The sequence below is a fragment of the Canis aureus genome, chromosome 3, assembly GCF_053574225.1.
Source record: "Canis aureus isolate CA01 chromosome 3, VMU_Caureus_v.1.0, whole genome shotgun sequence".
Taxonomy (NCBI): domain Eukaryota; kingdom Metazoa; phylum Chordata; class Mammalia; order Carnivora; family Canidae; genus Canis; species Canis aureus.
Window position 1 is genome coordinate 64,900,107 of NC_135613.1, and position 13,859 is coordinate 64,913,965.

Genomic DNA, 13,859 nt, shown 5'->3' on the forward strand with positions numbered 1-13,859 from the left:
TCCGGACAGGGCTAAGTATTTTAAAACGGAGTAAGACAAATGGGATTTTTCTAACAGTAGGGTAAACGACAGTAATTGCTGCGGACACCACGGGAAGTTTCATCACAGATGTTTACCATGTACTTTCAGGGGTGTCGCGTACGACAAGGTCTGCAAACCGCCGGCTTGGGGGTCTGAACTTCCCAGGGCAGCACGAATCTCTCTTAATTCTTCCCGGGGGCACACAACCACCAAACCCGTTTGCCCACGCAGACAATACGCCCTGACAACAGGCCCGTGGCACCAACCGTCCCCAAATGGAGGAGAAACGAACCAGAGGACTAGAACACGTTCAACGGGAAGGCATTTTCCTCTGCGAAATTTCTGGCCGGTGGAAAGACGAGGAATTGGGGCTGTTTTACACCATGCAGCGGGCTATCTCAGACCCCCAAGCTGGGGACCACTCACTGTGGAGAGGGAGGGCGGGGGCGCGAGGGGAGGACAGGGAAGAAGACCCCCGTCCGCCCCCAAATTCCTAGCTGGAGGAGCGAGTACGAGAAGGACGTCGCGAAGGTCTTTCTACAAGACCCGGAGGTCGGGGACGTCCTCGTGCTCTCCCATCCCTGACAAGTCTCCTTCCGGGGGTCCCGACGAGGCGTGCAGGCCTGGCTGCCCCTCAGCACCCGGGCCTCAGGTGTTCCGCCGCGCCTCCCCTCAGCCCTGCCTCGCCACGCCGCCTCCGGGGAGCGCAACATCCGCGCACAAAGAGGCTCTCGGGCCCGGCCCGAGCGCCCGGCCCCAGCGGAACCGCCGCCGGGCTCGAGCCGCAGACGGGGAGGCACAGCACCAGAGCCTCCCCGCCCCGGGAGAACCTTTGGCCCCGAAGGTCGTTCCGTCCTGCTCAGCCCGGTCAGCACGGCCCGTCCCTCCCGCGTCCGCGCTCACCCAGCACCAGCCGCGCTATGTCCGAAGGTAACAACATGACCGAAGCCGCAGCGGGAACCGCCACAGGAGACGAGACTCAGGTACAAGCCAACACAGCCCCGACAGCTCCTGCGCCGCATCTCCCGGTTCCAGTGGCGGCACTGAACCCGCGGCAATTTGTCCCGCCTCTTTCACCCCGCGTCCGCCAATCGCTTTCGCGGAAGAAAGAAAGGCGCCGAAATGAAACCCGCCTCCGTTCCCCTCGGAACTGTCGTCACTTCCGCCCTGAGAGTCGGAGAGGCGGGGCCGAAGGCGTCGAGGAGGTGGGAGGACGGCGCAGCGGCCGGCGCCAGGAGGCAGGCGGGGAGCGCAGGCTCGCACGCCATTGGCGAGAAGCGCGCAGGCGCGTTTGCTCCGACGAGCCAAATATTTTGAAGCGAGAGAGCGCACGCAGCGCACAGCGTGCGGGGGTCGGCGCGCATGGGCAGATGGGGCCTGCTCCCGGGTGACCCCGGCTTCTTCCTTGGGAGACCCGGGCTGCGGGGTCACGCAGCGTTTGAACCGGAAGCGGGAAGACTGGGTTTCCAGCTGGCTGGAGCCTCTGTGGCCGCGGGGGCGTGGAAGGCAAGTGGAGCCGGGATGTAGGCTGCAGTCGCCGCCGCTTTGGCTGTGCGAGGGCACCGTTAGGGGCGTGGGAAGCAGGCGGTGGCTTCTGCGTCCCGGGACTGGAGCCGCTCCGTGCCGGCGCCCCGACGACCGGACTCTCCCGCCCTCCCTCTCTCCGAGCCGCTACCGAGCTTCGCCTCGACCCTTCGGAGTGGACCCCCCCTCCCCGCCGCCCTGTCTCTCTCCCGTCCCTCCTCTCTCCTTCTTCCTCGCGGGTTTCGCCTCGACTCTTCTTCCAGATGCCCTGGTGGGCCCTCCTGCGCGTCCCCTTTCCCTGCCACCGACGGCCCAGATGGAACTAGATGACTAGCCATGTTTCCCCCTCTTTTCTTGATTAGTTTTAATCCGCGAGCCTCTGCTGCGGCTCAAAGGAGAGTGGCGCGGTGAAGAGCCCCGACTCTGGAATCTCCTTACTGGACGTGGAACTGTGGCCGACTGGTGTGTGAGCGCGCCGTCCTCTCTGTCATAATCCTCGCAGGTGGGGAACTCCCAGGAGCGCTCGCTGCAGTTTTCACCAGGTACCGACAAGAAAAAGGACTCTTAGGGCTCAAGGTAATTTTAAGGGAGAACCTAATGGCTGAGTAATATTCCATTGTATACATAGACCACATCTTCTTTATCCACTCATCTGTCGATGGACACCGAGGCTCCTTCCACAGTTTGGCTATTGTGGACATTGCTGCTAGAAACATCGGGGTGCAGGTGTCCCGGCGTTTCACTGCATCTGTAAATCCCCAACAGTGCAATTGCTGGGTCGTAGGGCAGGTCTATTTTTAACTCTTTGAGGAACCTCCACAGTTTTCCAGAGTGGCTGCACCATTTCACATTCCCACCAACAGTGTAAGAGGGTTCCCTTTTCTCCACATCCTCTCCAACATTTGTGGTTTCCTGCCTTGTTTATGTTCCCCATTCTCACTGGCGTGAGGTGGTATCTCATTGTGGTTTTGATTTGTATTTCCCTGATGGCAAGTGATGCAGAGCATTTTCTCATGTGCTTGTTGGCATGTCTTCTTTGGTGAAATTTCTGTTCATGTCTTTTGCCCATTTCATGATGGGATTGTTTGTTTCTTTGCTGTTGAGTTTCTTTTTTTTTTTTTTTTTTTTTTTTTTGCTGTTGAGTTTCATAAGTTCTTTATAGATCTTGGAAACTAGCTCTTTATCTGACTTAACTGTCATTTGCAAATATCTTCTTCCGTTCTGTAGGTTGTCTTTTAGTTTTGTTGACTGTTTCTTTTGCTGGGCAAAAGCTTCTTATCTTGATGAAGTCCCAGTAGTTCATTTTTGCTTTTTGTTTCTCTTGCCTTCATGGATGTATCTTGCAAGAAGTTACTGTGGCCAAGTTCAAAAGGGTGTTGCCTGTGTTCTCTAGGATTTTGATGTAATCTTGTCTTGTGTATGGTGTAAGAGAATGGTCGTTTCATTCTTCTGCATGTGGATGTCCAATTTTCCCAGCACCATTTATTGAAGAGACTGTCTTTTCTCCAGTGGATAGTCTTTCCTCCTTTGTCGAATATTAGTTCACCATAACGTTGAGGGTCCACTTCTGGATTCTCTATTCTGTTCCGTTGATCTATGTGTCTGTTTTTGTTCCAGTACCACACAGTCTTGATGACCACAGCTTTGTAGTACAACCTGAAATCTGGCATTGTGATGCCCCCAGCTATGGTTTTCTTTTTTAAAATTCCCCTGGCTATTCAGGGTCTTTTCTGATTTCACACAAATCTTAAGACAATTTGTTCCAACTCTCTGAAGAAAGTCCATGGTATTTTGATAGGGATTGCATTAAATGTGTAAATTGCCCTGGGTAACATTGACATTTTCACAATATTAATTCTTCCAATCCATTAACATGGTATTATGCTGAGTGAAATAAGTCAATCGGAGAAGGACAAACATTATATGGTCTCATTTTGGGGGGGAGTATAAAAAATAGTGAAAGGGAATAAAGGGGAAAGGAGAAAAAATGAGTGGGAAATATCAGAAAGGGAGACAGAACTTGAGAGACTCCTAACTCTGGGAAACAAACAAAGGGTGGTAGAAAGGGAGGTGGGCGGGGGGTGGGGGTGACTGGGTGACGGGCACTGAGGGGGGCACTTGATGGGATGAGCACTGGGTGTTATGCTATATGTTGGCAAATTGAACTCCAATAAAGAAAAAAAAAAAGATCTTAAGGTAGAACCGTGCAGGTCTGCGGTGAGACCTCGGATTGTTCGCTTACCTCGGGAGGAGGGAGGTAGGGGTCTTCCAGGCAGGAGGGGCAATGCGCGTAAAGGCACACAGCTTGGAAAGTTTCTGAAGCTCTGGAGTGGGGTCTGGCGTTGAATGAAATAGATGTAGGCATTTTCAGCATCTTGGGGTCTTTGGGATGGATGAGATCACGTCAGGAGCAGCCAGGGTGGGAAGTAGGGAGATAGTTTTGCAGGTGTGGGTGGAAGAGGAAACATCCAGAAAGACTTAGAAAACAAAGGAAGAAAGAATGGTAATTGCTAAGGTTGATTGAGCATTTGCTGTGTTCCAGACACTGCGTTAAATCCGTGCATGAATCCTTAACCGTAACTTTGAGGTAGGTTCTGGTATTGTTTTTCATTTTACCCATGATAGAACTGAGGTTTTGAGAGATTGATTAGCTAGTGCCCAAGGTTATACAGCTTGTAAGTGGCAAGACCAGGCTTTGAACCAGTACAAGCTACCTATAGAGCCCACACTGTTTCTCCAGAAAAAAATGGCATGCCAAGGGCAGTATTCTATGTGGGAAGATGGGATGTAGGCATCATTGTCTAATTCTGCAAGGAGATCAACTTGATTGAGATCTAAGAAGGAATGTTGGACTTGCCGCTTCAGAGACTCTTGTTCAGGAAGTATGTATGGTTTCAGTTGCATGTTGGTAGGGGAGTTTAGTTCTGGATTAATGTATTAATCGAACTCAACCTTATGTCTCAGCTCTCTTACTCTAGCTGACTACCCCGTTGTTACTTCGGTTTTCTTTCAATTCCTCGAACATAATCATTTTTTGTTTGTTTGTTTGGTTTTTTTTTTGCAGTTTTATACCTTTATTTGACAATCAGCAATTAGTTCTCATCCACATTAACAGTTTGTAGATTTTTGAAAGTGGTGATAGGTACATAGGTAATCAGCGTGTAGAGCTTGTTTGGTGAATCTTCATCCTCGTTACATTTTCTGGACAACCGCACACGGATACGGTATGGAACATTCCTTCTTCCTTTGGCCCAGACAGCTTTGTTGAGCCTGGTGTCAATGCGCACATCTGGAGTTCCCATCTCCTTCATGGCAAATTTCTGGATCTCTTTGAGTGCCCGAGAGGCACGCTTCTTGAAACCCACTCCATGGATACGTTTGTGAATGTTGACGGTGTGTTCTCTGATCACTACCTCTTTGATGGCAGAACGGCCCTTCTTCTTCTCGCCACCCTTCTTTGCGGGAGCCATTCTGCCGGGCCCTAGTTGGAAAGGAAGACCATGCACTTTTTCATCTTGGGACCTTTTGGTGGTACTAGTGTCCTTCCTTGAGATATTGGTCCTCTGGCTCTTTTTGTGATTGACACCACTTCGGATCTTGACTCTGTTGGTAACCTCTACTGAGACGTGTTCGCTGGCAGCTTATCAACTGATGCTCTCAGTTGTACATTTGGTTCCTTTGAGTCATATATCAGTTATGACTGCCCAAGGGTAGGATTTTGTCTCTTTAATTCATTAGATGCCTGGCTACCCCTAACAGAGTGCCTTGAACAAGTAGCTGCCCAGTGAAAGAATGTCTCCTGACTAAACTGTTGTGTTTTCTTCAAAGTAATCAATCTTTGAGGCGGAAGAAAGAGAAACAGTAGGAGGCGAGCAGAAAAACCACAACTTGAAAAAAAAAAAAAGTTTAGGGCTGCATCTTCTAGAAGTGTCACATGGTCAGTAAACTTGCATTTTTTTTTTTTTTTTTTTTTTTTACATTACAAAAAACGTCTTTTGTGTACTTAGAAATAAATGTGTCTACATTTATGGTTCTTTGGATATTGTTAAGGTGTTTTCACTGGTTACAGTCCTAGTTTTATTTTCCATTTTGTCTCAATCAAGAGGGTTTTAAACTAGGATTCAGTATGAAGGGGCAAGAGTCCTAGATAAAACCATAAGAAATGGAAAATAAAAATAATAGTCCTTTTCCTCAAGGAATTATAATCAAATGAAAAAGACTGTCAGGTAAATAACAATTTGTAATCTACAGCAGGGTAAAGGAGATTGTAATAGGGATAAAAGAGAACAACCAATGAATAAAAATGGGGAAGCAAATTAGAGCTATTTGCCAACAAAATGGTAGGCTTGTTAGATAGAGTGCTCTTGCTGGGAGTGTTTAAAGAGTGTTTAATTTTGTAAGAGGGATTTCTTTTTTTGTAGGAAGACTGGATATGGTCTCTAATGAAGCTTCTTTTTAAAAAGAGTCAGGGAGAATGACACAAAATGCTTTTCTTGAATGAGTTTTTTTTTTTTTTTAAAGGTTATCAATGGAAGCTTTGATTATGTCAGAAAACCTAAAAGGAGCAGGACTACAGCGATGGCATTAAGGCGCAGTAAAACATAGTTGATTTTTGGCACTATTATAGTTAATTTTCTTTTAAAACAAAAGCAAGAGCATAATTATCCTTCTGTTTTTATATATATATATATATTTTTTTTTTTTTAATTTTTATTTATCTACGATAGTCACACAGAGAGAGAGGCAGAGACGCAGGCAGAGGGAGAAGCAGGCTCCATGCACCGGGAGCCCGACGTGGGATTTGATCCCGGGTCTCCAGGATCGCGCCCCGGGCCAAAGGCAGGCGCCAAACCGCTGCGCCACCCAGGGATCCCTGTTTTTATATTTTAAGTGAGAACCATAAAGCCAGTTGAGACTTAAGTGGTAGGCATGGCTTATTACTAGCTTTGATATCAACCTTTTACATATCAATTCCAGAGCATAAGCAGTTTCAGCTTTTGGCTCAGCAGATAGCACGTCTTGTCACTCCATATAAGAAAGTGTGTGGTTAAATATTTCAGCTGGTCAGTGTTAAATGTTTAAGTGCTCTTTCCTTATTCTTGACCTGGCTGTCTTCTGTTCATCTTTCACATTTTATTTTAATTACCGTGTTTCTTAGAAGAGGTCTCAGGACAATAAATTCTGTATTTCCTTTTTTTATCCTGCTATTGCACACAAGTACCCTTTTGTGTGTTGAGGTTTTGTTTTGGTATATTCTAATAAAATCTCACTTAAATGTGAAAACATTAAGAAAAATCATTGAATGTTTGATCATAATATGCCTGTAATTGTACAGTTGATATGATCATATATTAATACCAAATTTGAAATAATTTTGAATTTATGTATTTATTTACAGTGATGTGTTTTCTGAAGTTCTGAACCATGAGTCTAGCGCTTAATGATCTGCTTATTTGCTGCCGTCAACTAGAACATGATAGAGCTACAGAACGAAGGGTAGTAAATTACTGAAATTTGATCTTTTCTTGAAATTAGTGTATGATTGGCAACCCATTCCTATGTTCTTTTTCATTTTAGAAAGAAGTTGAGAAATTCAAGCGCCTGATTCGGGATCCTGAGACTATTCAACATTTAGATCGGCATTCAGATTCCAAACAAAGCAAATATTTGAATTGGGATGCTGTTTTTAGGTATTCCATTCTAATTTTTTTTATTGTCTTTGTTTTTCCTCTTTCTTGTTTATTTGTTGAGATATTTTTGTTGTATGTAGGTCTATTTAACTTTGCTCCTTATAAGCTGTTGTACCTTGCATATAAAGTTGGTACTTACTATTTATCTGAAACATGATTTTTTAAGAGATGTTCATATAGAAAAAATTTAAGTTTTTAGGCCATTTGTTCAATAAAAGTTCTTAGGTATATCTCACTCAAGATGAGAGAATTCCTTTCGAGTTAGTTCATTCAAAAGACTTTTTTTCAAGTTGGAGAATAAAATTATGTTACACGTTTTATTATTTATGTCTTTAATATTGCTCTGAGTAACTGTTACATGTTAAATTATAGTTAAACAATTACAGAATAATTCCCATATGAATATAGTTAAAAAAAATCAGGCATTGGAAAGACAATTGTTTGCCGGACTGGGGTGCTAAGCAGAATTCATATCTTTTTACATTAAGATATAATTTTCAACTGTGAAAAAGTAACTAGAAGTAGGTTGTGAAACTTAGGAAAATGAATACAATATTTTAATATAGAATACTGGAAAGCTTGAAATAAATTATCTTCAATCAAGAGGAAGTGCATTTACTTGTTCTTAAGTATTTAGAACTTTTATTTTTACCACTTACTTGGTATTGGATGGACTTACAGATTTAAGTGTAGATAGCATTAAAAAAATGCGTGCTTTTTCTCTGGTTACTTAGTTTATTTCAAATATCACAAATATAACTATTATCTAAGGACGAGTATTATTTTGCATTAGCTGATCAGGTAGGTCCAATAGGCACATGGTACTTCCAACTAATCATGAATGTCTTCTAGGCAGGCTTCCTTCAGAGGCTTAGAATTGTTATAAACTGCCTGGGAAAGGATTGTGTTGTGTACAAAATAACAAGAGAGAACTAAAAGCCCTAATAGCATTGTAAGCTTTTAATACTAAAAGGAGAAAGCAAGCAGTAAAGCAACAGAAAATCATGGAGGTTACGTTTTAGAGCTTTGCAGAACAGACTTTAAATTGGTGTCGTGGGGCTTCAGCCTTGAAAGAAAATTATTTTATTTATCTTGATTGCAGCATTATGGCTTAAAAGATTCTCTTTATGATGGCATAAAAGGACTTTTCAAAACCATTGTAATGATTTAAGTGTTTAATAAGTTTTTGCAATTCTACTTTGTTTTCTTGAAGATTTTTACAGAAATATGTTCAGAAAGAAACAGAATGTCTGCGAACAGCAAAACCAAGTGTGTCAGCTTCAACACAAGCCACTAGGCAGAAAAAGATGCAAGAAATCAGTAGTTTGGTCAAATATTTCATCAAATGTGCAAATAAAAGTAAGTGCTCTTATTATAAATAGCTGGTTTAAAGGTTATTATTGCATGAGTTCAGTCAGAATATGGTTAAGATAAAGTTTGAGTGCTAACTCTAATTTCTAGTATGTAAATGGATTTTAATTTATGATCAGTTCAAATATTTGGAGGAATTTATGTAAGCATGGAATGATAGCCTCCATGTTGGAAGGATTAAAAATTAGTATTCCAACTACCCATGCTTCTTGGATCCCCTCTTTGTTCCTAGCACTTAGGTAGCCTTAATGATCAAACATACCTTTTGAGGCTTTAATATCTTTGAATAGCTTTAACAGTGGAGAGACCTGTTTCCCTTTGTTACTGCTTCTGCCTTCTGAGATAGTACAGACAAATCCTAATAAATTTTTTCAGTATGACATCGTTTGGTATATATTTGAAGTTAGCTGTGACATTTCCTCTGAATCCACTTTAAGCTAAACTGACATACTTCCTTCAGCTCATATGACCTAGTTTTTGTGTCACTGTCTTCTGAATTTTCTTCAGTTTAATTATATTTCAAAGTATGGGACTCAATTATAGCTATATTTTAATTGGTACAGAGTGGACCAGGACTTGCATATCTTTTATTCTATAGTTTTACTAATTCATTTTGAGATTACATTAGCTTTTTTGGCAGTCAAAACACATTCTCTTAACTAAAACTGAGCTTACTACTGATTAAAAAAATACCCAGTGGTTTTTTTGCTCCTGATCAGCCATGTATTTCCCATTTTGAATTGGTGCAGTGGGTATTTTATAAAGAGTTGATATTTTTGACCCAAAGTGCAGGATCCTACTAGGTTTATGTAAGGAAATGAGCTTCATACGATGCTAAAGGCTAGAAGTAGAAGTGTTTGTTTAGCAACTCTTGGGCTCAGACTTTGTTTACTCTTCACAGATAAGGATGTGGTTTTGTGATACCAAGTTTAGTTTAAGAATCAGAAAATCTGGGATCCCTGGGTGGCGCAGCGGTTTAGCGCCTGCCTTTGGCCCAGGGCGCAATCCTGGAGACCTGGGATTGAATCCCATGTCAGGCTCCTGGTGCATGGAGCCTGCTTCTCCCTCTGCCTATGTCTCTGCCTCTCTCTCTCTCTCTCTCTCTCTCTCTGTGTGTGTGTGTGACTATCATAAATAAATAAAAAAAAAAAAAAAAAAAAAAAAAGAATCAGAAAATCTGGGCAGCCCGGGTGGCTCAGTGGTTTGGCGCCGCCTTCAGCCCAGGGCGTGATCCTGGAGACCCGGGATCGAATCCTATGTCAGGCTACCTGCATGGGGCCTGCTTCTCCCTCTGACTGTGTCCCTGCCTCTCTTTCTCTCTCTCTCAGGAATAAATAAAATCTTAAAAAAAAAAAAAAAAAAAAGAAAAGCCATTGAGTCCCTGTATCGGACACCTGAAAGTAATAGAACATTGTATGGTAACTATACTGGAATTAAAAGACTTAAGAATCAGAAAAGCCTTGATAAACATTATTAAGTAGAAGGATATAGATGGTAAGTTAATGACATTTCAGAATGGTGTGATGAGACTTGAGTCTAAAAAAGCAATGGTTTAGCAGAAATTTAGTTTTCCAGGTCTGAGGTGCTAATTTATATGCATAGTGGCAAGCCTGTGTCAGCGACTCCAGCATTGACAGCTACACTGGAATACCCTGCACCTGCTTTTGCCCTGTATGATAGATAGCCCTGCAGTTATTAAAATTTCTTCTCTTGACTACTAACATTGGGTTCTTAACACATTTTAATATGTACATACAGAGTTATTAAGAGAAAGATACCCAAGCCTATTTGTAGCCCACCAGAAAAGTTTGCAGTATGTAATATTGCTTCATGGTGCAAAAATCTACAATTGCAAAATTAACAGTGGAGATCACATTGGAAAAATGTGTGAAAGTATCAGTATGTTGATTTATGGGAATGAGTTGATGAAATTGTCAATGTAAGATTATTTCAGTGGTTGAAAAGTTGTGTTTTTATTTGAGGCTTCCTTTTCTTTCAAGTTTGACTTTGTAATTTAAACATCTTTCATCTCTATAAAACCAAAGTGTAACTATCATGTCCTCTCACTATTTCTTTTTTTTTTTAAGTGTTGGGGAGTTGCCTGGAATTTAAACACATGTCTAGACTTTGCCAGGCTTACTCTGCATTGGTATTCGAGTTATGACGAAAGAAACAGATTCAGAAAAGACAGCTGGGAAGGAACTAATAAGCAAATATTGTTCGTTCCTCTACACTGGCATTTGTCTGCTTCTACACAAAGCACAGATGGAGCCTAGAGAATGGAAAACCCAGCTTTGTAAATGTTAAGTCCTGTGAGGCTCCTTAAATTCTCTCCAGCCAACTTAGTTGTCCTTTGATGATAGGTTTTCTTAGAAAAGAATGTCAGCATAGTTTTTGAAACCTTTCTCAAATTTGGTGGAGGAAGGAAATCTGTTGAGGTTAAGACCATAGGGAAATGATTTCATTGTGACATTGATTTATGCAGTTACTCAATAATTGTTTACTAAGCAAATACTATTTAGGACAGTTATTGGGCTGTGTTGCCATACAGAAATTAATTAATTCCTTAGGAATGTTATAGTATAGCAGATGTTACAGATAAGAAAATGTTATAAGGACTGTAAGAGAGAGAGGCACAGGGTATTACAGTAGAGGATCATGTGGTTGTGCATTTCATCATTGGCCAGATGCTTAAAAGGATATAAGCCACAAATAAAAATGATAAACAATTATCTTAGTGTATATTTATTTGCACTAGTTTGGTAAGAAAATGCTGAACTCATCTTAAGAAACTGCTAAACTAGGGATGCCTGGGTGGCTCAGTAGTTGAGCCTCTGCCTTTGGCCCAGGGCGTGATTCTGGGGTCCTGGGATTGAGTCCCACATCGAGCTTCCTGCATGGAGCCTGCTTCTCCCTCTGCTTGTGTCTCTGCCTCTCTTGTGTCTCTCATGAATAAAAAAATAAAATGATTAAAGAACTGCTAAACTAGAATATAATCAGATATATATTACTTGTACCTGCTCATAGCTAATAACAAAGAAGTTATATGCAGTTCTAATATTGTTAATGTTGAAATCTGGTAAAATTTTAGGTGTAACATCAGTGTGATTTTTTGAAAATAAACAGTTTCTAAATGTCCTTTTGTTGTCTTTGAGAATATATCCATTAATACTGAATTTTTGGGACCTCTAATAAATAAAACTGGAAATATTACAGCCTTACATATTTATATACCTCAAATGCTGTTGTATGATTTGAAAGTAATTTCGTTTTCAAAGTCAAATATTCTCCTTACAAACTTTTTTTTTTTTTTTTAAGCTTTCTTTATTTGAGAGCGAATGCATGAGTTGGCAATGGGGAGGGGGCAGGCAGAGAGGGGCATGCAGGCTCTTTGCCATTCCAAGTATTCTTATTTTTCTTAGCATTTGTATGTTTTTGTTTTTTTGTTTATTTTTAAATAGGAGCGCCCAGACTAAAATGTCAAGAACTCTTGAACTATATCATGGATACAGTGAAAGATTCATTTAATGGTGCCGTTTATGGAGCTGACTGTAGCAACATTCTGCTCAAGGACATTCTTTCAGTGAGGAAATACTGGTGTGAAATATCTCAGCAACAGTGGCTAGGTATGTTTTGAAATTTGTTACTTGTGAATTTTTTCTGAAATGAAATGAAATGTCACCAAAGACCAGTCAGAATCTGTATCCCCTAAGTGTCCTTGCAATTTAACAGTTTCTTAGTAAAATTAAATAGTCCAACCTTTGTTTTCTTCTATTATGGACTTCCTAAGTTATTGTCTCTATCAGAACTGGAATTATAGAATTGAAAGAAGCCCCCTTGTCCTCAATCAAGGACTTGACAGACCAGTGGCAGAAAAAAAACAAACCAAAAATTGCAATGCACTATAATATAGATATATTTGGGCACAGTGAGTTCACAGATGAATGACGCCTCAACCTCACCATAATTAAAACACAGAGAAAAAAAACAAGAAGGAGAGTTTCAGGTTGGAAGGGGTAGGACACTTTAAATATGTTGGAAATGGTAAAACATACACATATCTGTTGGATTAGGCATTTAGCAGGTCACTTGCAAGGTAATGGGAGTCAAATATAGTAGAATAGGATGTACAGGGCCCAGTGACTACTAGAAAAGGAGAGTGGGTGCCAGGGAGGAATCCGGTGTTTCTGACAGCTTCTAAGTGAAAGGTACTGAGACCACAGAAGAAGGAAGTTATGGTCAGAGATTGAAATGTTTGAGTTTGATTTCAGAGGTAGAGCATTTCTGTCTCTCAGTGGGTTCAATGGGTGAAAATGGGATTTGGCTTGAATGAAGTAAGTTATATGTCAGTCTTCTAATACGACCACCTCTGAAAATCTAGAAGCTCAGTGTTTTTCATGGAAAGTATTCAAGATAAATTATACTAACTAAATGAAAAGAGATTTATCTGTATTGTTTATTGTCAGGTTCTCATTTCAAGATGAGATTTGTGTGGATGGTAAAACTATGACCTTATCAGTGCCCTGCAGTATATTCTGCTGTTCCCACATGAATGAAAGCCTTTTTAGCTGTTATATTAATTTCTTAGGTGTCATGTGGGGCCTTTATTTTTGTTCTTAGCATGAGGGAGGCTCTATCCCAAACTTGACCCTCACAATAAGTAGAAAATAGGCTGATGATACCCATCACATCTCTTACCACAATGGTCCATCTTAAATATTCAGGAGATTTGCATATTTCAGATTAGTACTTGTAACCACGGTTCTCAACTGAAACAAAGTCAGTCCTTGCTGTAGTCTCCTTACTATGGTTCCATCATCTGACACGTTCTCTGAAGTCCTTTCTATTTTTGAGCATACTATCATTTCTCATAATCGGCCCTTTGGTTGAATTATTTTTCTAGTTAGCTCCCTTCTCTTAAACTTGATTCTCTAGTGAGGACTATGCTCAAGAAGTGAAGTTTGTATTAAAAATATATCTTTTTTTTTTTTTTTTAAGATTTTATTTATTTATTCATGAGATACAGGAAGAGAGAGAGGCAGAGACACAGGCAGAGGGAGAAACAGGGAGCTCCATGCAGGGAGCCCAATGTGGAACTCGATCCTGGGACTCCGGGATCACACCCTGAGCCAAAGCCAGACACCTTACACTGAGCCACCCAGGCGTCTCCAAAATATATCTTTGGTAGAAGTGATAGAACCCCCAATTAGAGATGAGATTGTCTAGAGGAAGAGTTTAGAGTGAGATGAGAGG

The 13,859-nt window shown here is 41.6% G+C and overlaps 2 protein-coding genes and 1 pseudogene across 11 annotated transcripts in view; 1 reads left to right on the plus strand and 2 right to left on the minus strand.

Annotated features, from left to right (window-relative positions):
• Nucleotides 1-1,113, minus strand: part of NPAT (nuclear protein, coactivator of histone transcription) — a 64,005-nt gene extending 62,892 nt beyond the window's left edge. For 3 of the 6 annotated variants that reach the window (XR_013376771.1, XR_013376769.1, XR_013376770.1), the window contains exon 1: nucleotides 925-1,113. Coding sequence is in view for 2 of the 6 variants with exons in the window: in XM_077893340.1 (XP_077749466.1) it covers nucleotides 925-961 (37 nt within the window). In the remaining 4 variants the exon portion in view is untranslated. Of the gene's footprint in view, nucleotides 1-313; nucleotides 625-924 lie in introns of those variants that run through there. The other 3 variants (XM_077893340.1, XM_077893341.1, XM_077893342.1) reach the window with 3 other exon arrangements.
• Nucleotides 1,114-1,284: 171 nt separating this feature from the next.
• ATM (ATM serine/threonine kinase) overlaps nucleotides 1,285-13,859 on the plus strand; it is a 116,514-nt gene continuing 103,939 nt past the window's right edge. Inside the window, exons 1-7 of one of the 5 annotated variants that reach the window (XM_077893335.1) lie at nucleotides 1,318-1,527; nucleotides 1,908-2,121; nucleotides 5,374-5,482; nucleotides 6,944-7,041; nucleotides 7,123-7,235; nucleotides 8,449-8,594; nucleotides 12,068-12,232. In XM_077893335.1, the coding sequence (XP_077749461.1) occupies nucleotides 6,970-7,041; nucleotides 7,123-7,235; nucleotides 8,449-8,594; nucleotides 12,068-12,232 (496 nt within the window). In that variant the 5' untranslated portion in view covers nucleotides 1,318-1,527; nucleotides 1,908-2,121; nucleotides 5,374-5,482; nucleotides 6,944-6,969. Of the gene's footprint in view, nucleotides 1,528-1,907; nucleotides 2,122-5,373; nucleotides 5,483-6,325; nucleotides 6,469-6,943; nucleotides 7,042-7,122; nucleotides 7,236-8,448; nucleotides 8,595-12,067; nucleotides 12,233-13,859 lie in introns of those variants that run through there. The other 4 variants (XM_077893339.1, XM_077893334.1, XM_077893336.1 and 1 more) reach the window with 4 other exon arrangements.
• LOC144311200 (large ribosomal subunit protein eL31 pseudogene) lies at nucleotides 4,591-5,036 on the minus strand (annotated as a pseudogene).